The sequence below is a fragment of the Typopeltis vanoorti genome, chromosome 16 (assembly GCF_054136105.1).
Source record: "Typopeltis vanoorti isolate ZY-2024b chromosome 16, IOZ_Tvanoo_1.0, whole genome shotgun sequence".
Lineage (NCBI taxonomy): Eukaryota > Metazoa > Arthropoda > Arachnida > Uropygi > Thelyphonidae > Typopeltis > Typopeltis vanoorti.
In genome coordinates this window covers 89248682-89276663 of record NC_143564.1, presented here as the reverse complement: position 1 = coordinate 89276663, position 27982 = coordinate 89248682, and the positions used below count along the sequence as shown (strand labels likewise).

The 27982-nt window shown below is 36.0% G+C and overlaps 1 protein-coding gene across 1 annotated transcript in view; it reads left to right on the top strand.

Moving 5' to 3' along the window:
* The window catches only part of LOC150098179 (sodium channel protein para-like), a 1334265-nt gene that overhangs the window by 1036051 nt on the left and 270232 nt on the right, over positions 1-27982 (top strand). Inside the window, 1 exon segment of the mRNA XM_090406598.1 lies at positions 2717-2924. Coding sequence (XP_090262724.1) covers positions 2717-2924 — 208 coding nt within the window.

The window sequence follows — 27982 nt, the reverse complement described above, 5'->3', positions numbered from 1 at the left end:
AATTCACTCCACACATCCACAAATTCCACACCACTCCTCCTGCATAATCCATGAATAAAGTCATTAGCAATTTTTGCCCTCCTTCCATACTCCTTCTGGTGAGTCTGTTGTCATACGGCGACAACAGACTCACCATCCTAACTCTCTTACTCTTCTCTTTTGCTACCTCAAGTAATTCCTTCAAATCCTCTCTCATTTTGTCTCCTTTCAAATCATTCATTCCTGCTACTACTATCAGTTCTTTCACCCTCTGCTTTTGCATTCTAATTGACTCGCTTACATGCTTAACATTCGCGCCAGGTTGGAACGATTTTGTCAAACTCTCATCTGTCACACCTCTAACTAAAGAATCTCCATACAACACTCGCTCTTTCATTTTGTTTACACTCACTATCATACTCTTATTTTTCTTATCATACTTTTGCCGTTTGTTAGTTGGTATGCTCGGTAAACATTTTTGCCAATGCTCCAGCTGCTGATTTGCCCTATGTATCGCTTTGCGTAACCGTGCGATCTCACTCATTGCATCTGTCTCATCATTTTTATTATCCATCAATTCATTCATTCGTTCTGTATTTTCACCTTCATTCTTACTTTCAATGCCACTCTCACAGCTATTTGGTACTACCTCGCAAATATCATTATTCATACCTCGCATATCACTATTTTCTACATTCTCACATTCAACAACGATATCACTCTCACGACCTGAAACACACTTTAAATCCTCACATTCCTTACACTTTCTGCACACATTCACTCCACTATCATTGCTTAACTAGACTCCAACCGCTCTCCTCAAAGCATGCATTTCACAAATGGTACACTGAATAAAATCCTTTATATTAAAATTGTTGGACAAAGATCAATCTGGATGCCATTTTATTCCTTTTTATCGCCGCCATGTGCACTTCACGCTAATAATCATATCTATCAAATTACTAATTGAAATAACTCAGAAAACACACAAAAATCACACAGACATGCTAAGATACGAAAAGTAAATAATACTACATAAGATTCAAACAAATTAGCAATTATTACTTAAAATAATACTTATCTGTTCAGGAGCTCTCTACAAACACTACACGCCATGTAGCCCTCTAGTGGCTATTGTTTGACCTTTATATCAATAACATTGTCAATGGATTGCAGAGGGATATTCAGTTGTTTTCTGATGATGTAAAGCAGGGAAGGGTTATTAGTAATAGTGCAGATGTGGTAGTACTGCAAGAGGAATTGAATAAACTGGAGAGATGGACAAAATGGGGATACCAGTTTAATTCAGCTAAATGTAGTCTTGATGTTGGGATACATCGGTGGAAGGCTGCATACTCTTTTTGAGGAACTTTGCTGGAGGAATGGGGGAGACAAGGGATCTTGGGGTGACAATTGATTGAAATGCATTCTGTTCAGGAGACATATTGCAATGGTGAAGGTAACCCAGATGACTGGGTTACCTTCACCAATACTGAGAAGGATGCTGACCAGCAGAAATAGAAGAATTGTGCTCAGATTTGGTTCCCAGGATTTGAAAGGGATTTATTAGATTAATTAACTGCAAAGTTTTGTAGATAGAAGGAGTGGTGATATGATCGAGACAATTATTTTGTATGTTAAAACAAGCAAAAGGTGCAAGGACAAGGGACCATTCCAGGAAGTTGCAAAAGGAAGTAGTGAGCAGGAGGGTGATGAGTGGTTTCTTTTCATGGAGAGTGGTTGAATCGTGGAATGCATTCCCTGATAGGATGGTGACAGTTCAAGGAGTTGTATGATAGAATTTGTGTTGTTTCGGATGGGTCTCCCATCATGAGGTTTGTGACTCATGGTTCTGATTGATAATTATAGTAATAATAATTATTACTTTTAGTGAAGATGGCAAGTTAAATATGGAAATAGACAACAGAATAAGTAAAGCTGCTATGATGGATAGTCAGCTGAATAAATTTACATGTAATGAGAGAGAAATTAACCAAAACACCAAACTAGCAGTATAAAGACAGTGTTCGAACCAGTTTTAAGTATAGAAATAAACCACTTGATCAAAGTTTAGAGATCACAATGCATCAATGGTAGAATCATATTCAAAATGAAGACATTAGGAAGGAACTTAGCACTGTTAGCATTCTAGAATGTGTGAGCAGAGCTAATCTAAAGTGGTATAGCCACTTAAATAGACTAGGTGAAGAAAGGTTTTCAAAACAGGTGCTTGATGCCAAGATAGCAGGAAAGAGACCCAGACGAAGACCGAGATCTAGGCAAATTGATTCAGTTCGTTGTTCCTTAGAAGCACAAAATGTTAGATATCACAATATCGGAGTGCTGACAAGTAATAGACTAATTTTTCAGAAAATTGTGGATATGAGATTAATAACAATGTAAAGTTAATCATGTAGTGCTGTCATAGTAGCACCCTCCCCCCTTGAAGGTACAAATCAGGAAAGTGGTTATGATCATGATGCTAATAAGCTTCAAGAATGATAAGGAGTTTAAAACTAATTATTATAATAATTTTTAATAAATGTTTCAAACTGTAAAAACCATATTTAATAATCCTATATTTAATTACAGAACTATAAACTTTTTTTGAATATGTATTAATTTTAGTTGAGATTTATTACATATTTATGACATTCATTAATATATTATATGATTAAATCACTTTACTGCTTTCCTGTCTTATCCACGGTAACAGATGTTGATTTTGCAGGAAAAGGAAATCTTTGGCAATAAGGTACATCCACAAAAAGAGGAAGATGCAATTAGTAACAAGTCTTTCAATGGACTGAAGGATATTAAAGAACTGAAAGAAAAAGGAGTGATAATCGAAAAACCGTCCAAGGAAACTAGTCGTTCTTCACTCCAGGCAGGATCAGAAGAGGAAAAGAAAGATGCAAGCAAAGAGGACTTGGAAATGAAAGAAGGTCAGCAAACATTTAACCAATACAAGTTCAATTTATTATTATTTTGTTTATTAAAAACAATTTGCAATGAAAAAAAAAATGTTACTGTATATTATACACAATTGAGTCTCATATTAAGGATTCAACTGTAACTATTAGCTTAATTTCTTATATAATACTCTAAAATGAGCTAAAATACTCATCTATTTTAACTTGACTTTAAGAAATTCAGGAGCTTCTGAATGATGCACTTTCACCAGAAAGACCTCTTTCCAAATCCCATCTAGGTTCATGAAATGCCTTCAAAAAGAGTTAGCCAGTTCATATACAGATGTGTAAAGTTTTTCTTCTAGTAATTCAGGTTTCCCACCCCACCCCACAATGCATGTACTGACCAAAGAATACAGGAAATTCACAATCTAATACAGCATACAGATCTTGCAGACAGGATTAACCACCCTATTATAATATTTATTAATTGGCTGCAACATGTGCTGATGAAAATACTAACAGAACACCTGAAGGGTCATATGGAGGCACATCTTCCTAATGAGCAAGCTGGATTTCGACAAGATCGAAGTACAGTGCAACAAATATTTGCACTAAGACTAATAACAGAGAAAGCTTGAAGAAAGAACAAAAAGATATACTGCTGTTTCATGGACTTCCAAAAAGCATTTGATAATATTGACCAAAATATAACATGGGCTGTCTTGGAATCCTATGGTGTGGACAATAAATTGATCTGCCTGCTGAAAGATATAAACAGCCAAGCACAAGCAAAAATCAGAATAGCAGGTGAGACTGGAGACTCGTTTGCCACTAGTCAAGGCACAAGACAAGGGGACCCAATATCACCAATCATCTTCATCACACATCTGGGAAGAACACTAGATATGATTAAAGAAGAAGGTGGAGGCATTTCAATAAATGGCATGAGAATAAACTACCTGTGCTTTGCAGATGACATCATCCTGATTGAAGAATACACAGCAAGGCTGGAACGGACATTGCAAACACTATACACAGAAGGAAAAAGATATGGCCTAAATGTCAACTTTGAAAAAACTAAAACAATGATATTCGGACAACAGGAGTTACTGAACAGAGTTACGATAGACAGATTTCAACTGGAAAATGTGGAACACTTCACATATCTTGGATGCCACATGACGCATGACTTGAACCCCAAAAAAGAGATAAAAATTAGAATAGCCAAAGCAACAACTATTTTAAAAGCCATGGACAAATATGGAAGAGCCGAGCTATAAAGATGCAAACTAAACTGCACATTGTAGAAACCTGTATCTTCAGCACCATGCTCTATGGAAGCGAGGTCTGGATACTCCTGAGGGAATCTGAAAGGAGGATATTGGCATTTGAGAGGAAGTGCTATAGAAAGATCTTGAGAATAAGCTGGATACAGAAAGTGAACAATGAGGAAATCTACAGACGAATACAACCAAAAGAAAACCTGATCTAGAAAATAATCAAAAAAATCAAAAAAATAATAAAAAAAAACTACATCTATTTGGCCATATATGTAGAATGAATGATGAGAAAAAATTAAAAACATTGCTGTTTGGAATGATTGAAGATAAAAACAAAAGAGGAAGACCAAACAGAGAATGGAGCGATGACATCGTCAAATGGTGCAGAAACTCTATACACAAACTGAGTCATCTTGCACAAACTAGAATGCAATTTAAGAATCATATCAAGATGGCATCAGACACCTACGGGAAATTGGACCCATGGTTGTTGATGATGATGTGCCATAAGGCTTAATATTTTGCAGAAGGAGGAGATCAGAATATCAGTTGTATTTCTGTCTTCATTTGAATTGCATAACTAAAGAGTATTATATAAAAATTGTTTGAAACATAAACAGCTAATATATGCATTATTAACTGTTAGTTTTTGAATATTTGGAGTGAGTTTGAAGGAAGAAGATATATATATATATATAACAGGGACAGCCTGCTCTTCATTGGGTTTGGTATGAAGAGTCTGGAGAAATTATTTATGGTATGAGACCAACTGAGGAGAATACTGGATTCAATCCCATGGTATCAGTTTCTCAATGGAAAGGATATCTGCATTGCATGTGAATTGTTTAAAAATACATGAGTGATACAGTATATGAATGTGTCCCCCTAGAGTTTGAAGAATAAACAAAAATGGATATACAGTCTTATTAAGCAAGAGATTTTTTAAGAAAAAGATAATTTGTAAATTGTGTACATAAGGATGATGTCAGTTACAATAATTATTATTATTGTTGAAGATTTACAACAATTATTAACTTACAGAAAGCTAAGTGTGGTATGAAATGAAACTGGCTCTGCAAACTAAAGATAACCCAAAAAACTTCTGTTCATTTTGTTGCAAGTAGGTAGGTAGGACAGTTTATGCCATCCACTATTGGACGAAGAGGTATTCCGGTTTTGTGAACTTTCGGTGAACCATATAATCGTGGTGTCAGAGGTTGATATTATGTGCACCGTAGAGAAGGCACTTCTTTCTCTACCTGAACCAATTGCTAAATACTTGAGATTGACGACCGCTATCATCCTATCATCTTCACGACTACCGAACAGAAACATCACCTCCTTCCGAGAAAAGAGCACTAACAACTTTAAAGAAAAACGATGGAATGATTATCCTTAAGACAGACAAAGGAAATTCCACCGTAATTTTAAACACCAGAGATTATACATCAAAGATCTCAGAGTTGTTCTCAGACACATCCACTTATTGTGAATTATTTGTAAATTTAGAGACACAAAAACACACGTGTTGAACAGATTATTTTATTAATTACTAATAAAATAAAACTTGACGTTTTGACCTCTATATCGAGGTCATCATCAGAAGAATACAACTGTATAAGGAACCAAGCTACATGTTCATGCCCTGTATACCAGTAAACTAAATCTACGTAGTTAATAAATCCTTTTTCCTAGCCTGACCTCTAGTGATTAAAAAAAAATAAAAAATAAATAAATAAATAAAAATAAATAAAATAAAATAAAATAATTAAAAAAAATAAATAAATAAAAAATATATAAAAATATATATCAAGTTTTATGTTATTAGTAATTAATAAAATAATCTGTTCAACACGTGTGTTTTTGTGTCCCTAAATTTACAAATATGAGTGCTGATCAGATCCCACCTGGAAGAACCACACAGAAACAAAAAACCTACTACGCAATATGGACAATTGGCCAATATATCAAAAAGAAAAGAAATCATAGTCATTACATTCACTGACACCACAATTATATGGTTCACCGAAAGTTCACAAAACCAGAATACCTCTTCGTCCAATAGTGGATGGCATAAACTCTCCTACCTACCTACTATCAAAACATCTAGCTTATTTTCTAAAAGCACATATTCGTAATATGAACACATATATTAAAAAATACACAACATTTCATTGAAAAGCTGAGAAACATCTCCATTTCAGAAATAGATATACTTGCTAGCCTGGAGATTGTGTCTTTGTTTACCAATGTCCCAGTAGATGAAGTCATAACCATCATAGATAATCTATTTACTCAAGATATTGCTCATCTTTATAGACATTATATATTTGGTTTAATCCTTTATCCAAGTGTAAACAAAGTTTACACCTGAAGTATTTTCAGTACTGGGACAACTCGTGGCAAAGGTGGTAAAACTTCTCATCACTTGCCTTAGTATCCCATAATGCAAAGCACATCTCCTTGCGGACATGTATAATGCTATCCATTAAGGGAAGGTCACCACCTAGACTAGTTTCGACCTTTATTGAGGTCTCATCAGTGGGAGCCAGACCCAGAGGAGGTGATACTAAGGTGGAAGTAATGGAGAAGTCTTATTTCCATATACCAATTGCCAAAAGGTGTCACACCTTATAATTAAAATTCTCTGGATTAGAGATAAGTTGATGGAAGTTTTTTCACTTGGCTATGCTACAAATTATATATTTTGTTTAATCCTTTATCCAAGTGTAAGCTAACAAAGTTTGCACCTGAAGTATTTTCAGGACTGGGGAAATTCGTATCTCCACCATACTGATGGTTTTGGATCTAATTGTGACAAGAAGTCTTTTTCAAACTTCCCTGTAAACAAATCAGCACATGGAGGAGATACAGGGCTACCCATCGCAAGACCCAATAGTTGTTTAAAGATCTTTCCATTCCATTTGAAGTAGTTTGAAGTGAGACAATGTCTATAACCACTGATGAGACCTCAATAAATGTTGAAACTGGTCTGGGTAGTGACCCTTCCCTTAATGCATAGTATTATACATGTCCACAAGGAAATGTGCTTTGCTTTGTGGGATACTAAGGCAAGTGATGAGAAAGGTGGTATAACTTCTCATCACTTGCCTTAGTATCCCACAATGCAAAGCACATCTCCTTGTGGACATGTATAATACTATGCATTAAGGGAAGGGTCACTACCCAGACCGGTTTCAACCTTTATTGAGGTCTCATCAGTGGTTATAGACATTGTCTCACTTCAAACTACTTCAAATGGAACGGAAAGATCTTTAAACAACTATCGGGTCTTGCGATGGGTAGCCCTGTATCTCCTCCATGTGCTGATTTGTTTACGGAGAAGTTTGAAAAAGACTTCTTGTCACAATTAGATCCAAAACCATCAGTATGGTGGAGATATGTCGATGATATTTTCATCATATGGAAACATACAGAAGCAGAACTACTTGAATCACTAACTAAAATAAACTCATTTCATCAAAATATCATGTTTACCTTAGAACTCAAAAGGGAAAGAAAATTACTGTTTCTAGACTTCTTAATCACAAAACAAACGGATAGGAATATTGACCTAAAGGTTTACTGCAAACCGACCCACACTGGCCATTACCTGCATTTTTCTTCATCACATCACATTTCACAAAAGTTGAGTATTTTACATATGTTGAAAAAGAGAGCAGCTTGCATCACAAGAGATGACAAAGCTTTAAAAGATGAATTAGACCTCATCTTCGAAACTCTAACTAACAATGGCTATCCAAAAAATTTCATAAATAAGATTCTTTTCTCCAACCCATCCCAACAAAAAACTCAAGAAACCGACTACAGATCTTCAATTTCCATTCCTTTTGCTGGGACTGTTTCAAAGAAAATTGCTAAAATGCTCAAATCTTATGAGATCCAAGTGGCCTTCAAACAGATAAAGATAATCTGCAACTTGTTAAGATCACCGAAGGACAAAAATGCTTTCTATAAACATCCTGGTGTTTATAACATTCCCTGCTCTTGTGGTTTACATTATATAGGGCAAACTTCTAGACGTCTAGAGATAAGAAAAAAAGAACATACCGGGGGACGTTAATAACAACAGAGAAGACAATTCTGGCTTGGTACTCCATTTTTCTAATACCAATCATAGCATTGAATGGGATAACAGTACTATGCCGTTCTTGGAAGAAGATTTTCATTCCCGCAACATCAAAGAAGCTGCAGTAGTTATCCGTTCAAGAGGCAGCCTGAACAGAAACCAAGGGATGATCCTTGGTGACATATGGAAAAGTCTCATAAGATCACTCAACACATTGGAGTTCAATTTTGCTGCCAATTATAGATCATACATGTATAACAATGACTGATAACATACACGCTACATGCATTTGATGTAGCATTTTATTTGAATTTAGATAATATTTAACATTCATTTATGTTTTAACCTGATATTCTTAGCTTGTTTTTTGATCCTTTTTTAAGCTGTTTTGTCACCTTGTTTGCCCCAACAGTCAAGTCAGCAAAACTAGTAGGCTATTACTTTACAATAAAAAAAAACCTCCGACCAATTAAAGCCAGTTTATATGTGTTTTGTATATAATCATTGGTTGAAAAGAATATTACAACGATGACATGTTGTGAGTGGTATGTGACCTACCTCAACGAGTCCCTGACACCTTGCAGGTCTCTTGTAATTATTATTATCATTAAAGTTATTTAATAAAATAATTTATCCATTTCTTCTTTTTCTATGCTTATAATTTCCAAACTTTCTCAAACATTTTTCCTGTTCAGCTCAAAGACTTTTCCAAATCAAGAAATTCCATAAATAGGCTTCTTCAAAATTCCCAGCATTTTTCCATAATTTCCCTTACAAAGAATAACAAAGTATAACTGCATGATAAAAAAGAATAAAGTCTGAAAACAGATCAACAGGAAAGTAATTCTTACCACCTTCAAATGCAGGTTTCTGTCAAAAGTGGATACCATATCTCCTGGATTAACCATGCTCTTAACAAGACAGGGAAGGTTAGGAAGATTAAAACACTACATACACAGATTATACATTTTTGAATCACCATGCAGCATTTGTTTTTCCACACATTCAGCAAACAGTTGATCACCTACCCTATGACTGTCGGTTACTGGACTCTATACAGATGCCTCTACACTTCTCACTTCAGCAAATGAGCGACTACTGTCAAAACAAAACCTTATGAAAAAAAGTATTATTAAAAATTATTTTACAAAAGGATAGACTTTCAATCAATCCTATATTGATTGAATTTTGCCAATAAGATTTTCTTTTCAGCTGGTTATACATAAATCAAACTGTGAATGATTTAGTAGGAGAGTATCATGATTCATAATGTCAGAATTATATATTGTTATTATTACTATTATACGGTATCTAAAGGCCTGTATAGCTCAGTGGAAGTGGTGTTGCATCCTCTGTGCTAGGCGGACCAAAGGTAGACTGAAGTTCAAGTCTAGTCGCTAACTGGAGGAACTTTTTCTAAGCCTACCTTCAACTAGTTCCCAAGTTAGTCAATCTCGGTGCAGGCAGGTAGGTTTTTTGTCCCATAAAATCAAGAACAAGAAAATTCATGACCGTAGAACCCATATTATTTCAGACAGTACCATATCCTGTTATGGTTAGGTACTAAGAGATGACAGCACTTGTTTGCTCATCTCTTCATCGATGCCACCTATAATTAGGGATAGTCATGGGCCAGTAATCTCTGATTGGCTAATGGTGGAGATTGAACTGCCCACTCAATCTCCAAAAGCTAGATAAGGTTTAAAGGCCTCACCTACTTCCTATAAGGGAATAAAAAGGTGTTAGCTGATTTTTTTTTTTTTTTAATACAGTATCTCCATGGAGTCTAGAGACTCGTCGTGGGAGATTATAACTAATTGTTATACACACAAAAGCCTATCATACCACTCCTTAAACTCCACACACCCTTACTAACCACACTCTAACACAACTTCCACAGATGACCACTAGTTCTCTGACTATTTGTCATATATGGAAAATTTTCCTATACAATCTTTTATACAACCCCTTAAGTCTCTATTATGTCTCCTCTTTTCCACTTATCAACCAAACTTTGTAACCAAGACACCATCAACCTATCCTAATAGTGAAAATTCCACAGATCTGTCACCAGCTTGGTCACTCATATCTAAATTCTCTCTGCCACCTGCTCATCACCAAGAAACCTAGTTGATCAAATTTGTGCACAGTAATCAATATGCTCTGAATTATAGACTTATAAAGAGGGATAATAACTTCTCTAACTTTACTTGTTAGCATGTTTTTCAACATCTGAGTAATCCTTTGAGCTATTTTACTAACTTCTCCAATATGCCCTCTGAATTCCAACTCTCTGTCCACCATTATCCACAAGTGCCTAGCCTCATCAATTTCGTGCATTCCAGTACCATCAATGTGATACACTGTATGTAGTCTTTTCAACTCTAAATGCATATACTTACATTTTGCAATGTTGAATTAACAGTAATTATCCTTTGCCCACAATTTATTTAAATCTTCCTACAAGATATCTAAATCACCTTTATCCAATTTTCCAATCTCAGCAAAGAACTGCATATTATTATTATTATTATTATTATTATTAAACAAGACCTATGGAGTCAAAGACTCATCTAGGAGGTCCTTTTATCTCACACACATCTCATCATACCGGGTCTTAAACACATTCAAACTCCTTGCAGACACCACACTCTCAGGCAAGGCATTCCAATCATTCACAACTCTGCACGAAAAAAACCTGCCTCTCACTCCCCTACTCACACCCTCTTTATACAGTTTCCAGGGATGACCTCTGGTTCTCCTCTGATCTCCCACTATTCTCTGTAGAACTTCTCCACCATTGATCCTATAACAACCCCTTACCAACTTGTAGGTCTCCATCATATTTCCCCTCTTCCTTCTCTCCACTAGACTCTGCAAATTACATCTTTTCAATCTTTCCTCATACTCGACATTCCAGAGGTCAGAAACTACCTTAGTCAGTCGCCTTTGGACCCTTTAGAACATCTCTTCATCCTTCTGAAAACCAGGTGACCAAATCTGGGCACAATAGTCCATGTGTGGCCTAATCAAAGCCTTATACAATGGAACAAGAATCTCCCTACTTCTACACGTCAGTGTCCTCCTCATCATTCCCAGAAGTCTTTGTGTTGTCTTCACAATTTTGGCGATGTGTCCCCTAAATTTTAGATCCTTATCTACTATCACTCCCAGATCTCTTATTTCCTCTACTTCCAACAATATATTCTCACCAAGCATAAATTCTGCATCCCATCTTTGTTTTCCAAATTTTAAAACCTTACATTTTGCAACATTGAACTCACATCCCCATTTGCTTGCCCAATCACTCAATTTATTCAAGTCCTTCTGCAAAGCCACAACATCTTCACTACTCTTTATGGTTCGTCCCAACTTTGCATCATCTGCAAACAACTGAATATCTCCATCCAAATCTTCGCCAATATCATTAATATACAAGTTAAATAGTAATGGCCCTAAAACAGATCCCTGAGGCACTCCACTAGTGACTTTCCTTTTCCTGGATATTGCACCCCCATACACAACTTGTTGATACCTATCAGATAGCCAGTCTCCAATCCAATGCACTAATCTAATATCCAACCCCATCCATTCTAGTTTGACTATCAACTTATCATGAGTTACTCTATCAAAAGCTTATGCGAAATCCAAATATATTACTGTGTATCCTTCTCCTCTGTCCAAGGAAGCACTCGCTTTATTGTAATAAGTAAGTAGATTACTAAAACACGACCTCCCTTTAGCAAATCCATGCTGTCCATCAAAGATTATACCATCGTTGTCAACCCAACTCTGGATCCTAGTTCTCACAAGCTTCTCCAACAACTTAACCACAACACCTGACACACAGATAGGCCTATAGTTTGATGCTTGAGTTCGATCACCTCCTTTATGAAGTGGCACAATCTTGCCCTCCTTCCACTCTTTAGTTACTTGACCAAGTGCAAGACTCGTATTAAAAAAATATGTCAAGGCAGGTGTCAACTCTCTGGCACATTCCTTCAGAATACGTGGTGATATATTATCAAGTCCCACAGCCTTATTTACATCTAGTTTACTCAACTCCCCAAACACCTCTTGCTCACTTACAGTCAGTCTCTCCTCCCCATCATCAACTGCTCTTAATCTCTCCATGAAGTCACATTCACAAGATTGAAAGATCTTTATGAACTGCTCATTAAGTATCTCCACCACACATTCTGCAACAGCTGTCTTTATACCATTTCCTCCAATCAATGTCATCCTTCCATAATCATTCTTTCTTTTGTTGGCTACATATCGAAAGAACTCTATAGGATTCTTTTTAGCTTCATTAGCTAACTGCTGTTCATACCTCTCTTTAGCTACTCTCACCAACCAAGTCACCCTCCTTGCCTGGTCTTTGTAGACCTCATGAAATTGGTTACTTCCACTTCTCTTATGCTGCCTCCACAATGCCCTTTTTCTCCGTATTGCATGCTTAATCTCTTTATTCATCCATCTCACACCTACCTTATTTAACCTTCTCACCCGTGGTATACATTTAGACATTGCATCCACTAAATATTTTTTGAAAATCCCCCAAGCTGCATTGATCTCTTTTCCAGCTAACTCCTCATTCCATGCTACACCTGCAAGCTGTCTCCTGAGCTCTTCATAATCACCCCCCTTGTAGTTCCACATATGCCCTTTTTTCATAGGGGTCCTTGCACTGCTGGCAACCACCCAAGTAATCACCTCATGGTCACTTTCACCAATTGGTGGATGATTTGATACCTCATTGATAATTACATCCTCCGATGAGATGACCAAATCCAAGACCCTTAATCCTCTTGTGCCCTCTGTTACATACTGTCTGAGGTAGTTATCCCTCAAAAACTCAAGAAACTCATTTTCTTTACTTCCAGTTGCTATCTCTTCATTCCAGTCTATATTGCCATAATTAAAATCACCCATAATGATCACCCTTTTCTTATTTGCTTGGCTTATTTGATTATACATTTCGCTATCACCACCATCCACATTACCAGGTCTATAACAACATCCCACCAAGTATTTGATTCTATTCACCTCTATCTCACACCATACTGCCTCAAAACCACTGGCCCCATTTCCCTCTTGCATCTCTACCTTGTATGGACATAACTCTTTCTCTATCATCAATAGCACTCCCCCTCCCTTTTTACCCCTTCTATCCTCACGAAGCACATCATACCTTTCCATCTCTATTCCTGTCAGGATGTCATCCTCATCTAACCATGTCTCACTTATTCCGACAATCTTTGGGTGCACAGACACAATTAGTAAAACCATTTCATCCGCCTTGTTTCTTATACTTCTAACATTGGTATACAAACACAACAACTCATTTCTGGATCTACAGCTAGTTCCACTGATACCACTCACTCGATGTGATCTCTCCATGCTGGACTGGGGCCATTTCCCTTTCTGCTTCTTCATTTTAGAACCCTTTGCAATTCCATCTGTTTTCTTTTGATCCCTGATCATCCCATTACTTTCCTGCCTACACATGCTCTCACCTCCTCTAGGAGCATCCACCTTTCTCACGCTGTGTATCCCTGTCCACCCTGAGCCTCCCCGTTTCCCTGCTCCTCTTGCACACCCATTCTCTCATTTTCTATACTCATACCACTCACTTCCCCATTCATTTCCACTCCTTCAATCTCTCCTGTCTTACTCTCCTGCTCTTCCACATTACTCCCCTCTTGATCTGATTCATTCTCTCTATTCACTTCTCCACTTTCCAGCAGCAGTCTCTCCAAGCGACTCACACCATAACCACTCAAATGCAGTCCATCGCTCCCATACAGCTCACTTCGTCCCTCAAACTCATTCCACACATTAACAAACTGTACTCCCATCTCCTCACACATTTCAGCCAGAATATCATTCATAATCCTTGCTCTCCGCCTCATTTCACCACAATCATACCTAGGCAACACACTGACTACCCTTCCTGTCACACTATTCTCCTTTATCTTTCCAAGCAGTCTCCTGACATTCATTTTGACATGCTCTTTGTTCTCTCTCAAATCATTTGTACCAATTACAATCAACTCTTTTGCTTGTTCCCGCCTCATATTCAATGCCTCAATCACTCTACTCATTTTACTGCCTGGAAAACATACCTTGTGCATTTTATCCTCTAGCACACCTTTAATAATGGAGTCGCCATACAACGCCACTCGCTCATCTTTTGTTAACTCTTTCATGCCATCATGATTTATTTTAATAGTTTTGACCTGAATTCTCATAATTTCATTCCGCATCCATTTCATTTCTTGCTTCATCCAATCCAATTCACCTTCCGAACCTCACGACACATTCACTCTATCATTAAATCTTTTTAACTTTCTAACTCTCGACCCCCTCTTCTCACTTTCCCTCTCATTCATCCTTCTTTGTTTCCGTACTTTCGGTCCAACATACGTCCAACTTTCACTATCATTCTTCTCACTTTCACTCTCACATATCTTTCTTTGTTTCTGTACTTTCGGACTAACATGCGTCCAACTTTCGCTATCATTCTTCTCACTTTTACTGTCATTCATCTTTCTTTGGTTTAGTACTTTCGTTCCAACATGCGTCCAACTTTCGCTATCATTCTTCTCACTTTTACTGTCATTCATCTTTCTTTGGTTTAGTACTTTCGTTCCAACATGCGTCCAACTTTCGCCATAAGTCATTCTTTTTTTCGCTATCATTCATTCTTTCGATTTTTTTTACTTGCGATTTCTGCATCACGCCGTTTCTACTTTCATTCGTTCTCTCAATTTCGTTTCTATCCGCCTCACTTTCGTCCCTTTTAACATCCGTTACGGTTGTCAAATCGCTCTTTTTCTTTTTTCCTGATTTTTTAACATTTTTTCGCCTGTCTTTCCCATCATCCTTCTCTTTCAAACGTGCACTCGCGACACAATCGGTACTAGCACTTTCTGTCATCAACTTCATATTCGCATTCATCAATTCCTCGTTCAGGTCACATTTTGCACACACCCTTCTTCCATCCGCACTAAACATTCACAAATCATTTATGTAATCGAAGGAATACATATAACAGACCTCACACTTAACGAACCAACTGAAATCCAAATTAAAATCATGGAATGACAATGCCGCCGCCATTTTTTATTTTTTTTCCTCTGCAGGTTACTAGGTCTAATATTAACGTTTTCGTATTTAGTTTAAGCAAAAAAAAAAAAAACCCACACTAATAATATCGGTAGCGTACAACGTTTACAGCCGCTCTTACTTAAACAATTACGCATATATACTTAATTATTCCTAGTAAAACTTATCTGAATCAGGAGCTCTTCAAAACACGTCCGTAGCGCTTGACCCACTAGCGCCCTCTATGTCGTCCCCACCAATAAATCTTTCCCTATATCATTGATATACAAATTAAAGAGTAGTTGCCCTACTACAGAACCCTGAGTTACCTCACTAGTCACCCTTATTCTAGATTCCACTCCACCATATACTACTCTCTAGCATCTATCTGTCAGCTACCTCCCTATCCATGCTACTATAGTTCGCCCACCGATTTGAGGTCCCTCGACACTTCTGCGCATCTCAGAAAAAGAAGAATCCATTCCAATAATAGGGTAATCAGTCCGTATAGTGGGATGAGCTGTTTATTATTACCAGTCGGAAAATTAACTTTCTTTTATGATTATTGTAGTTAACTATGTTGCTTGTATAACAGTTGGAAAATTTTACCTATAAAGCACGTGATTTCGCGTGTTGGCGACCAATTCGGACGTCTTTCATTTTTTTCTCCCCTTCAGCATGAATCGACTATTCTTGGAAAGACGCGAAGCAGGGACCTGGAAACGGTGGGCGAACTATAGCTTCATATCTATTCCCATTTGCTCCAACTTTTATAATATTTTTCTATGTGATATTCTGTCAAATGCCTTTGCAAAATCCAGCAATATCGTGGTCTAACTATTCCTTTATCCCTTTTCACTGTTACTTTATTATAAAACATGAATAAATTACTAAGGCAAAACTTACCCTTTCCAAAGCCATTCTGCCCACTATAGAATATCACATCCCTATCCACCCACTCATAGATTTTGCATTTAACCAACTTTTTCAATACTTTCACAACCACTTCTGATATATTCATTGGTCTGTATTTTTCTACCTCTATCATGGAGTCACCTTTAGGATGTGGAACTATCTTACCTCCTTTCCACTCCCCTGGAACCACACCACAGCTGAGACTTAGTTTGAACAACTTCATCAGAGACAATGCCAATTCTCTTGCACATTTATATAATGCATGGGTTGACATTCCATCCAGTCCAACTTCTATATTCATATTGCTATTTTTCAATATGCTGAACATTTCCTGTTCATGCACCTCAAATTTCATATACATCTGTCACAACGGCAACTGCAAAATGTCCACCTGAATGATGCACCTTTGCAAAATGATCACTCAGCAAATCAATTATTTCTTTTGCTACTGTTATCTTCCTACCACTGCTGTTTAAAGTCAGCCTACCATAGTCATTTTCCATACTACTTGCTATATAACGTAAAAACTCTTTTTGATTTAAAAACAGCCAGAGGATGAGGTTATAGTCGGGCATATTATGAGGTAGCAGCAAAAAAAAAAAAAAAAAAAAAAAAAAAAGATCAGTTTTTGTGGAATTTATATTTAAACATAATATTTTAGTATAGTTTGTTAGTATTCTTTGTGCAGTGTTCAAATAATAGTGGCAACTGCAATTCAGTTTTCAAATGGCTTATCAGCAAGTCCTCCACCATTAAGGACTACATTTTACATAGAATACTATGGGATTTTCGATATGTGGTGTTTGCAGCATGTATGCATCTGGGTAGTTAGAAATGTGGCAGGTGAGAGACTAGAGATTGCATGTCTTCATAAAATGTAGTGGAAGTATGTGTAGTAGGTTTGAAAGATAGTGTAGTTTTAGAAGATGATGTTGATTGGAAGGATGAACATTGAACAAGAGTAAATTGCTTGGAGAGAAACAAAGTTAGATGCAATGAAAGAAGTGGGACATACAGAGTGGACCAAAATGTACCTACCAAATTTAATGCTGTATTATTCCTTAACAAGGAGGCATACGAATCCAAAGTGTATTAAGGTTTACATCTTATGCCATTTATATTACAACATGTTCAATATATTTACCTTCATCCTCAACAATCTTCCACAATCATATCACAAAATTGTACACCACCTTGTGGAGGACGTCTGTTGGAATAGCCAAGATTTCACTCTCGGTAGATGAATTTAGCTCCTTCAAAGTCTTTGGATTGTTTTGATACACTTTGTCTTTGAGATGTCCCCATAAAAAAAAATTCCAAAGGATTGAGGTCTGGTGAATAAAGTCAATTCCACTTCCGTAATGCTTTGGATAATCCAAAGCAATGACATTCCCATAGAAATGTTCATTCAGAAGCTGGAAAATGGATTCTATGTGATGGGGACATGAAAAAGTGACTCGTGAGGCCAAAACCATAGAAGCCCTGATGGAAAGGAATGAAATTGTTTTCAAGCAAGTTTCGATACCTCAGTGCAGATACGGCAATCCCCTCAGTAAAAACAGGTCCAAAAATGCCAACTTTTGACAAGGCACACCACACAGTCACACGTTTTGGGTGAAGACTTGAAGTAACTGAAACATACGGATTTTCTGATCCCCATATTCACCAGCTCTGCCTGTTCACAAACCCATCAAGCCAAAAGTGTGCCTCATCTGAAAACTAGATGAGACCAGGGTCAATTTCTTGGTTCTCAATTCTTCTGATCATTGCATTAGCAAAGTGTCCAATTTTGCTGTCATGTTCGCCTCTGTGAGCGGTTGTTAAGTCTGGATTTTATAGGGAAACAAATGAAGATCTTCCTTGAGCATTCACAGAAGACTGCTACATTTGATCCCTAACACCCGAGATGCTCTCCTGGTAGACTTTTTCAGGCTTCTTTCAAATGTTTCCCCAAACTTTTTCAATGTTTCTTTGAGTCCTTGCTGTTGAAGACTTGCCACTTTAAGAGTGATCGTCTAACACTGACCCACTCTTGCGAAATTTCTTGACAAGGTTTGATATTGTGTGCCTGTCTGGTCCAACTTTGACACCAAACTTTACCTGAAGCGCTTTTCTAACCTTTTCGGGGCTTTCTGATGATCGAATTTACTCTTCGATGATGAATACCTGCTGCACAGTAGTGTTGACTGACATTTTTCATAAACTGCAAAAAGAAAAGAAAACGCAAATGGCATGATGGCTATAATGTGCTCGTCAAGTTTTTTTCTAATTATACCAGCTAATTGCAGAGAAAATTGGATTTAAACTTTGTCGGTACATTTTGGGCTATCCTGTATAAGGAATGAATTAAGAAGCATGAAAGAAGAGATTTGGAGACTGGAAATGATGGATGCAAAGGGAATGAAAGCAGGAGTGAGAAAGAGAGAGAGAGAGAGAGAGAGAGAGTGTTGAGTCGTACTATTTGGCTCTGAATCCGCCATCTTGTTAGAACGTAGTTCTTATTTAAATTATCTGTTTTTTATTATCTTAATTAATTGTTGGTTGATTACTAATCCAAATATAGAGAAATTTATATTATCCTGTGCCACGCTATATTCAGATTAGTCTATATAATATAGTGGAATCAATCATCCACTAACTTTAGCAATCTCACTTTTCTACAGGCCGAGTTTAAAATAAATATTTAAGGGTTCCACAAGGTCCGATAAACTTTATGAGCGGTGCAATGAAGAAAAATCAGGCAAACAACAAATTGAATCCAATAAAATAAACATTTAATACAAGGTTATAGAACATGTACATTTAAGTAAAACTTTAAAAAACAAGAAAATGCAAATCAGCTTAGTCCAAATACTCATAACAAACATAAAAAATTAGGCATCGCACATTCAGCTGTCAATACTATATTCATCCAAATAATTGAAGATGGTCCACACAGTTCAATGTTACAAAATCTCACAGTAATTATTCTTACAGTAGAATTCTCTAATTCTCTCTTAGTCAACTAACACTTAATTTAATTATGAGGCAGTTATCACTTCAAGGGGGGAAACAATTTAAAGCTCCATACTTCAGCTATTTTTAGTAGAACACCACAGTTAAGATATATCAGGCGGAGCTAACTCTTACATCTTCACGCTGAAATATAAAAAAAATGGACTGCTCTTACTGGGTTACATCTTGTAGTTAACTATCACTCTAAAGCAACACTATTCAATAGAAATCTTCACTATAATAACTGAAATGTTAAACATAGAGCTTCATAAGTCATGACGCACTCATATTAGGTAATCTACTTATTCCTTATTTATTACTATGCATTAAATTCAGCCTTGCAGTGTTCTTCTTCAAAACAACCAACTGGAATTCATCATAATTTTAGAATTTAGAATTCCGTAGAAATATTCCGAATTGCCTATTAATTTCCCAGTCCTTTCATAATCTATTTACGGCATTTCCCAAATCCCCATTACTGCCAACCCCTTACTTGACTCCTTGCTGTCCATAAGCTTTCTTTTCTGTTTCATTTTCGTTCTCCAATTAAATACGTTCATTTTTCCGTCCAAAATCGGGTTCTAGCTAGTTCAGCTTATATCAACTTCTTCTCCCTTTGAATATCATAGCTCACGCTCCACGCACACACTATCTAAAATTAACTCTGTTCCCTTGACAACAGCCAATCAAATCCAATCAGAAGAATTACATAAAATTACTTTCTCTTTCAGTAATGATAAATAAAAAAAAACATCATAGTTCACATAGGGTACATTAAACTTACATATATACATTCTCTTTCAGAAATACAAATAAAGAAATAATCTATAGTTCATATAAATCACATTCAATCATAATAAACACAAATTCTATAACATACATGCACAGCTTCTTATAATATTATTATATAATAAAGTAAATTAAAAGAATAATATTTTTATACAGAGCCTTTTTATTACTATTACATTACTTAAGATTATATTATTAAATAATAATAAACAAAATTCAAGGCAATTATATAAATAACACACTATAAGCAAGAGACAAACAATAAATAATACTTACAAGTCTTGCCTTTGACATGGAGGATTATGTTGGATTCTGAAAGAAGTATTAACAATTTTCATTTCTCTTCATTTAGAATCCAACAGAGAGTTATGAAAAAGATGGAAGCATAGAGAATAGAATAGAACTGTAAGAAAGGATATGAGATGAAGATGAGACAATGCACAACAAGGGATAGAAAGAGAGAGAGAGAGAGATGACAGGAAAGCAGATAAGTGGGAGAACAAGGAGAAAAAGTGTCAGAGAAGAAAGTGTAAGGGATGCAGGTGAGCAAGGAAAGAACAGAGTGGTAAGAGATGTGATGTATGGAAATTTGATGATCCATGATGGGCACGATAGAATGCTAGATAAGTGTATATACAGACAGGAATCAAAGTAGCTGGGTATAGCATTATTTGACAGGATAGGAAGGGCAAATGCAGTGATGGAGTATTGCTTTTGATAAGCAATTGCCCTCCAAATTCTGCATTGCTCTCGGAATGCAGAATTTGGATGGCAATGATAATAATAATTTTGAGGGCATATGGTGAAGGCGAAGATAGACAGTACAGGATATTAAGTGAAGTGTTTCTATAAGCCAGGGAGAATACAGAGTTAAGAGCAGGAGATGTTCAGGCAGTTGAGCTTTGCAAGTTAAGAAGGCATTCTCATTATGGTGGATTTTAAGTACAGCAATATAAATTGGGAAGAGGAAACTTCATTTTGTAATAAGGGAATGAAAGAAATTCTTGAGATACAAATGTCTTAGGCAACATGTAGTAGAAGGAACACAAGATTCAAGAGTTTGGGATTTAGTCATGACATCAAAAGATTTGATTGTAACTGATATGGTATCTTTATCACTGATTGAAGAGAGTGGCCATGTGAATTTGACTTGAAGTATGATGTAGATGTTCAGGGATATCAAAGAGAAGGGAATTTCACTCAGACTAGAAGAGACCGAGTTAATAGGTACAGGAATGGGGATGCTAGTTCAATGTTGCTAAATGTAAAGTTTTAAAAATTGGAAAACAAAGATATGTGGAATTTACTCTTGGTGGGGATATATTATTGGAGGTGGAGGAAATAAGAGATCTTGGGATGATGGATAAGGATCTGAAATTTAGAGGACATATTACCAAAATTGTGATGACAACAATTTTGGAATGATGCAGAGGACAATGACCTGTAGAAGTAAGGAGATTCTGGTTCCATTTTATTAGGTTCTGACTATATCACATATGGACTACTGTGCACAGATTTGGTTACCTAGTTTTCAAGAAGATGAAGAGATGTTGGGGAAAGTCCAGTGGTAATTGACCAAAATAGTTTCTGATCTCTGGAATGTTGAATATGAAGAAAGGTTGAGACAATGAATTTGTAGAGCCTAATGGATAGGAGGAAGAGGGCGTGATATGATGGAGTTGGTAAGGGGTTGTTATAGGATTAATGTTGAAAAGTTTTTTCATAAAATGGTAGGACATTTTGGAGAACACGAGGTCATTCCTGGAAGCTGTATAAGGAAGGTGTGAGCAAGGGAGTGAGAAGCAGGTTTTTTGCATGGAGAGTTGTGAATGATTGGAATGCATTTCCTGAAAGCCTAGTGCCTGAAGAGAATTTGAATATGTTTAAGGCATGGTATGATAAGCTGTATATATGACAAAAACAGATCTTTTAGGTGAGTCTCTGACTCCATGGGGTCTTAGGATAATAATAATAATAATAATAATAATAATAAACATTAACATTGATGCTATGAGGTTTGGCTGGGACTCCTTAAGAGTTCATTATAGTGAGAGAATTCACACAGCAGTAATTTCTGTAGTGAGAGTCTACAGTAATTATCTTACATTCTTTTTAAAAGCACCTCTCACCATGTTATAAGGCAGTGGTGTTCAACCTTTTTTACTATGCGAGCTACTTTTCTATAAAAAGTTATTCGGCGATCTACTCTCATATATAGATCACGTTCCCCCAACCTGATATCTGATTACGCACAAATAAACAACTAAAAACTTTGTGTATTTAAAAATTTATTTATCACTTTTAATTATTTTAATACAACAAATATTTTAATACAATAGAAAAAAAAAATATAAATATATATAGGAATAAAATATTTATTTCTCTATTTTGGAAAACCAAACTTAGAAAAAACAACAGATTGATTGCAAACTCGCAAGTTACAGGAAATGCTGGTTGATTAAAAAAAAAAAAAAAAAAAGTTAACGTGAAATTTGGCATTGTTTGGACCTCGCAATATTTTCATAGTCAAGTTGATATGAAGAAGTAGCAATCGTCCAAATGATCATTTGTAATTTGGTTTCTTAATTGATTTTTTATGCCGGTCATATTTGAAAAAGCGAATTCTGACAAGTATGTTGATCTGAAACACGACAGAATTTTTCATGCAATATCAGTTAATATTGGGAATTTTTCATGTGCATACTTCAAATGACTTCATTGTTTATTTATTTCAAATGTAAACTATTCTAAATGTTTATTATCTCAAGTTCTACTTCAGCTTCGTTTATATCAAACAGCCCACTAATTTTATTTGAAATTTCTGTGATGTTCAAGTTTTCTTGAAATGGATTATTGATAAAAGATACAATCATTTCAGTTTTATTAAAATCTTTAAATCTTGAATTTATTTCTTCCTCAACTAATTCTATTTCACAAATAAATTCTTTTTAATCATGACGAAGTATTTCTTGATTTTGTTCAAAAAATTTTAATAAATTTGGGAGATGTCTAAATTCGCAGTTATTTATATTTTTCTTTAATAAAAGTAAGTATTGTTGAAAAGTTTTTATTGAACTTAACATGTCAATTAAATTTTTATCTCTACCTTGTAACTCTAAATTTAAATTGCTTAATTTCGTACAGAAATCTACTAAAAATGATAAGTGTAACAACCATCTTTATCACTCAATTGTGGATAAATATCTTCTTTTTCATCAAGAAAAATTTTTATATCGTTAATTATTACAAGAAATCTTTCTAAAAATCGACTTCTGCTGAGCCAACGAACATTATTGTGCAACAGAAGTTCCCTATCATCATCTTCCTGTAATTTAAATAACCGCCGTTGCAGGGCTTTTCCTCAAACAGAATTTACAATTTTAAATGTAATATACAAAACATCATTTGTGTTTAATCTTTTACTATACAGTACTTGTTGGTGAATAATACAGTGGTACATTAAAAAATCTGGATATTTGTCATCGTTTTTACATAATGAAATGAAGCCTGATTTATTACCTATCGTTGCAGGAGCACCATCAGTAGTAATAGACACAAGTTTAAATGGCAGAAGTTTGTGTTGTTTCACAAATTCATTAAATGCCGAAAAAATGCCTTCTCCCCTAGTCCTTCCCAATAATGGTATAATTTTCAAAAGTTCTTTACTTAAATAATCTTGAAATGCCATGCAAATAAATACCATTAACTGAGCAATATCAGTGAAGTCATTTGATTCATCAGATTGTAATGAAAACGCAACACACTGGTGAATGTCTGATATTAACCTGGCCTGGAAACTTTTCTCCGTCAATTGGAACTCTTCCTTTTGGCAATTTGAAACCTTGTCTGCGGCCTAGAAGTAGTCTCTCTCTTTAGCGACATCTCGAACCGAGAAGCTCTTTTCTGGAAAAGGGAAACTCCTCTCTCAAGCAACGTGGATCCGGGCAGCCTCTCTGTCTCTCTGACGGCGACTCTGGACTGGACAGCCTCCTCTCTGACAGCAATTCTGGAACCGGGACCCTTCAGTCTCTTTTTATTAGGCCTCCTCTGAGACCTCGCATGAAGTTTGGCAATCCCCAAAGAATCAGTATGAGTCTTTCATCTTAAGTTTCAAGTTTGGCACACCTTTTGGTCTGCTCCACTTTCTTTTGATTGTAAGTTGCTGGCCATCGGAAAGTTGTTTGAACTCTTTCTGACTGACTTCAGAGATGTTTACACTTAGAGCCTGCATGCCTTTCTCATACATACAAGTTTCAATAGCAATCTTTCTAATGCCGCCATGTACAGCTTCAGTGACAAAAACATTGCCTTTGTTTTTAACACTCTAACATATTCTTATTAAAGCAGTATATACAATTAGCTTCAAAAGAGTTATTTACAAAAACATCCAATACAAACTATACCGAGACAAACAAAGTTTATTTTTTTACAATATTCACATGGGACTTAACCTAAGTAAAAAATCTATGTAATGTGCTTTGGAATATTTAATATTTAAGCTACAATCGAGTTTTTACACTTTACTTATAATCGTATTCACTCGGCTTGCTGTTTGACTTCCACTGATCCAAATTAATTCATTTACCCAGACTTATAAGAAAATTACTGATTTGACAATTTTAACGAAAAATAAATAAACAATAGCAATACACTTAAAGCAAATTAAAAATAATACAAAATAATGATAAATAAAATATTATGTTTTCAATTTTAATTAAATTTGTAAGTAAGGAGGAATACACAAGAGATCGACCAAAAATCGCTCCGCGATCGAGTATCAATCATGTTATCTCCTCTACTCCTTTCCTCCTGGTTCTGCAAACCACAGTCTCTCAACTTCTCTTCATATTCTATTCCACAGTGCTCAACTTCTCTTTATTATTCTATTCCACAGTATAGAAACAAACTCCAACAGCGAAGCAGCAAATTATAGATTAGTAGTATCTCTGGATGGATTTTAAAGTTTTGGTTAGAAAGTATTGGAAAAGTTGCTTAAGAATTCAGTAATAGATAGATAGATAGATAGATAGAAATATAACACATTGGGGAAGGAGGATGCTTTATGAAGGATCTTGCCATTTTAATTTACTCACTTTCTGTAATAAAGCGACAGATCAAATGAAGAAAGGAAATAGCTATACTGCAATGCTGCTGAATTTTGCAAAGACATTCAGCACAATACTGTGTAGATGTTTAACACATAAATTATAGTAAATTATTATGGATATGAAGTTGCCAATGTGATTAAAAGGGAGATTGATAGACAGACATCAAATTTTAGTATATCATGAAGCTGAATCCATTAGAATGCAAGTAATGAGCAGTGTGCTGCATTGCAGTGCACTTGAGCCTGGTTTTAATCAGTTCATTAATGATATCTGGAATAATTTCAGTAGTAATAATATTTATTTGTTTCCTATGGATACAAAACTGGGAAGGATAATCATAAATTAAGGTGATACAGAGATCCAGCAGATAATTTTAAATGGATTGAGAATGTAATTGTGAGCAAAGGATAACTGTTATAAGTTTAATGGCAAAATGTAAGGTTATAACACTTTGAGATGAAAATATTGCATTGATGTTATAGAAAATCTGTTCCATCATTGCAATGACACCAGGGAATTTGGAGTGATGTAGTTCAGAAGGCATACTCCAACTATGGGAAGAATAGCTCAAAGGAAGATCACCTGAATGTTGAAGAATATGTGAGGGTAAGAATAGAGGTCATGTGAATAAAAAATTAGAGAAGCAAGTTAAAGAGAAAATTTTGTACACAGATTTGATCAGAGGAGTACTTAATGAAAGTAACAAAATGTTGTTTCTCTCTCTCTCACAAAAATTAATAAGATTAGTAATGCAGTCTGCATGGAGAAATGTAAGATGAAAGAACTGATTGCCTTGATTAGCTCTAATGTCTGAGAGGTGTGAAGTATTCTATTAGGAAGGATGTGAAGTAATTGTTGGACAAAGCTAACAAGAAGAATGAGAAGGTGAAGATTGTATGTCTCCTTCCATGCTATGATAAAATTGAACTGAAGAGGGCACTGATAGCAAATGAATCAACATGCAGGTCACACAAAATTAATGATGTAATATTTGTGGAATTATGTTCTGAAACTGATGACAACAAGGATTTTATAATATTGATGGACTGTGCCTAAATGCTTTTAGGTGTCTAGAGAGCTTTGTTCATTGAGAATGCTGAAGTGCAAAGTCAGGAAAGCTTAAGCAGTAAGGGTGGATGCAGGTGTGTAAAGGAACCCATGAGGCAAGTGAGTGTGAGAATGACCAAAAAAAAAAAAAATGCAGAATGTAGTTTCTCAAGCAACAATATTGAATGGGGTAGTCAATTCAGGAAGTAAAGTTGTTGTGGGACATGCAGCAGTTTCTACACACTAGGTGTGTGTGTGCTAATACCAGCAGTATCAGGAACTAGGGGAAGGATTTTTTGGCATTAGTAGAACCTCCTCAAAAGTTATAGGCATTAGTGAGACTTGACCTACAGCAGATGATATAGCTACTGATAGAGTATGAAAAGTTTCCTCTTTTCAAGGAGGATCGAAAAGATAGGAGGGGAGGGGGTGCTGATTACAGCAGATGAATTGCAGCCAAAAGTAATAGGAGACAGGTGGGAAGTTGGCTGATCAGCTGAAGTAGTCTGGTATGAGATCGAGACCAATAAGGCAATATACGAGGTGTGGCTATTAAATAACGAGACTGGTTGTAAAAATGTGGTTTATCGTTACAATTGTACAACTTAATTGTTATCCCCCTTCAACATACTCTCTCCTGTATCTATCCACCATTGCATACGAATTTTCCATTGTCGGAAGTAGTGCTGCAAGTTTGCTTCATCAGCGCTACCGTTTTCTCCTTTACCTCATTCACTGACTGAAAATGGGTGCCCTTCAATGAGGATTTAAAGCAGTATCAGTAAAGCAGTCTGTAAAGCAGTATCAGCCAGATACTGCTTTACAGACAGTGCACTGTGGGCTGGAGTGTTCTCCTGATGGGGAATCTATGCATTGTTCCTTAAATATAAAGAGCCAACAGGCTTCATTTCGGCGATATATAAACATTATTTAAATTAAAGGGATATTAGATCTCACATTGTTTTAAAACCAAATAAGAAACTCAAAGATTGGAATCAGAGTTTCATGCCGAATATAGTATAAAAAACTATAAAAGTATCGGCGAATACTAACGTAAGCCAATGCAAGTAGTCCTAAAGCGTAGTACAAACACAGGCAACTCGTTGCAAAGGTGGGTAAATTTATAGTATATTTTTATACTATAAATATATTCTTTTATAGTTTTTTATACTATATACTATATTCAGCATGAAGCTCTGATTCCAATCTTTGAGTTTCTTATTCGGTTTTAAAACAACATGCGTTGTTCTTCCACAGATTGGGTCTCTTCTTACCCACTCGTTCTCTCAGCTTGGCCAGAACCTCAAGGTAATAATGTTTGTTAACTGTCTAACCTTATGGTACCCATTCAACCATTACCATGCCATTGATATCAAAAAAAAAAAAAAGATCAGCATTGCCTTCAGTTTTGACTTGCTCATTCTTGTTTTTTTCATTCTCAGTGATGTGGGAGTATTCCAGTGTATCGATTGTCTCTTTATTTCTGGATCATACCGGAAAATCCACATCTCATCACATGTGATGATCTTCTCCTGCAAGTCTGGCTCTACTGTCAGCCAGACTTGCAGTGGATGAGGTAATGGAGAAAACGGCAGTGCTACTGAACCAGATAATACCTGATGACTTGCAGCACTGCATCCAACAATGGAAAATTCGTATGCAACGGTGTATAGATAGAGGAGGGGAGTATGTTGAAGGGGGATAACAATTAAGTTGTACAATTGTAATAAAAAAAACACATTTTTGCAACCAGTC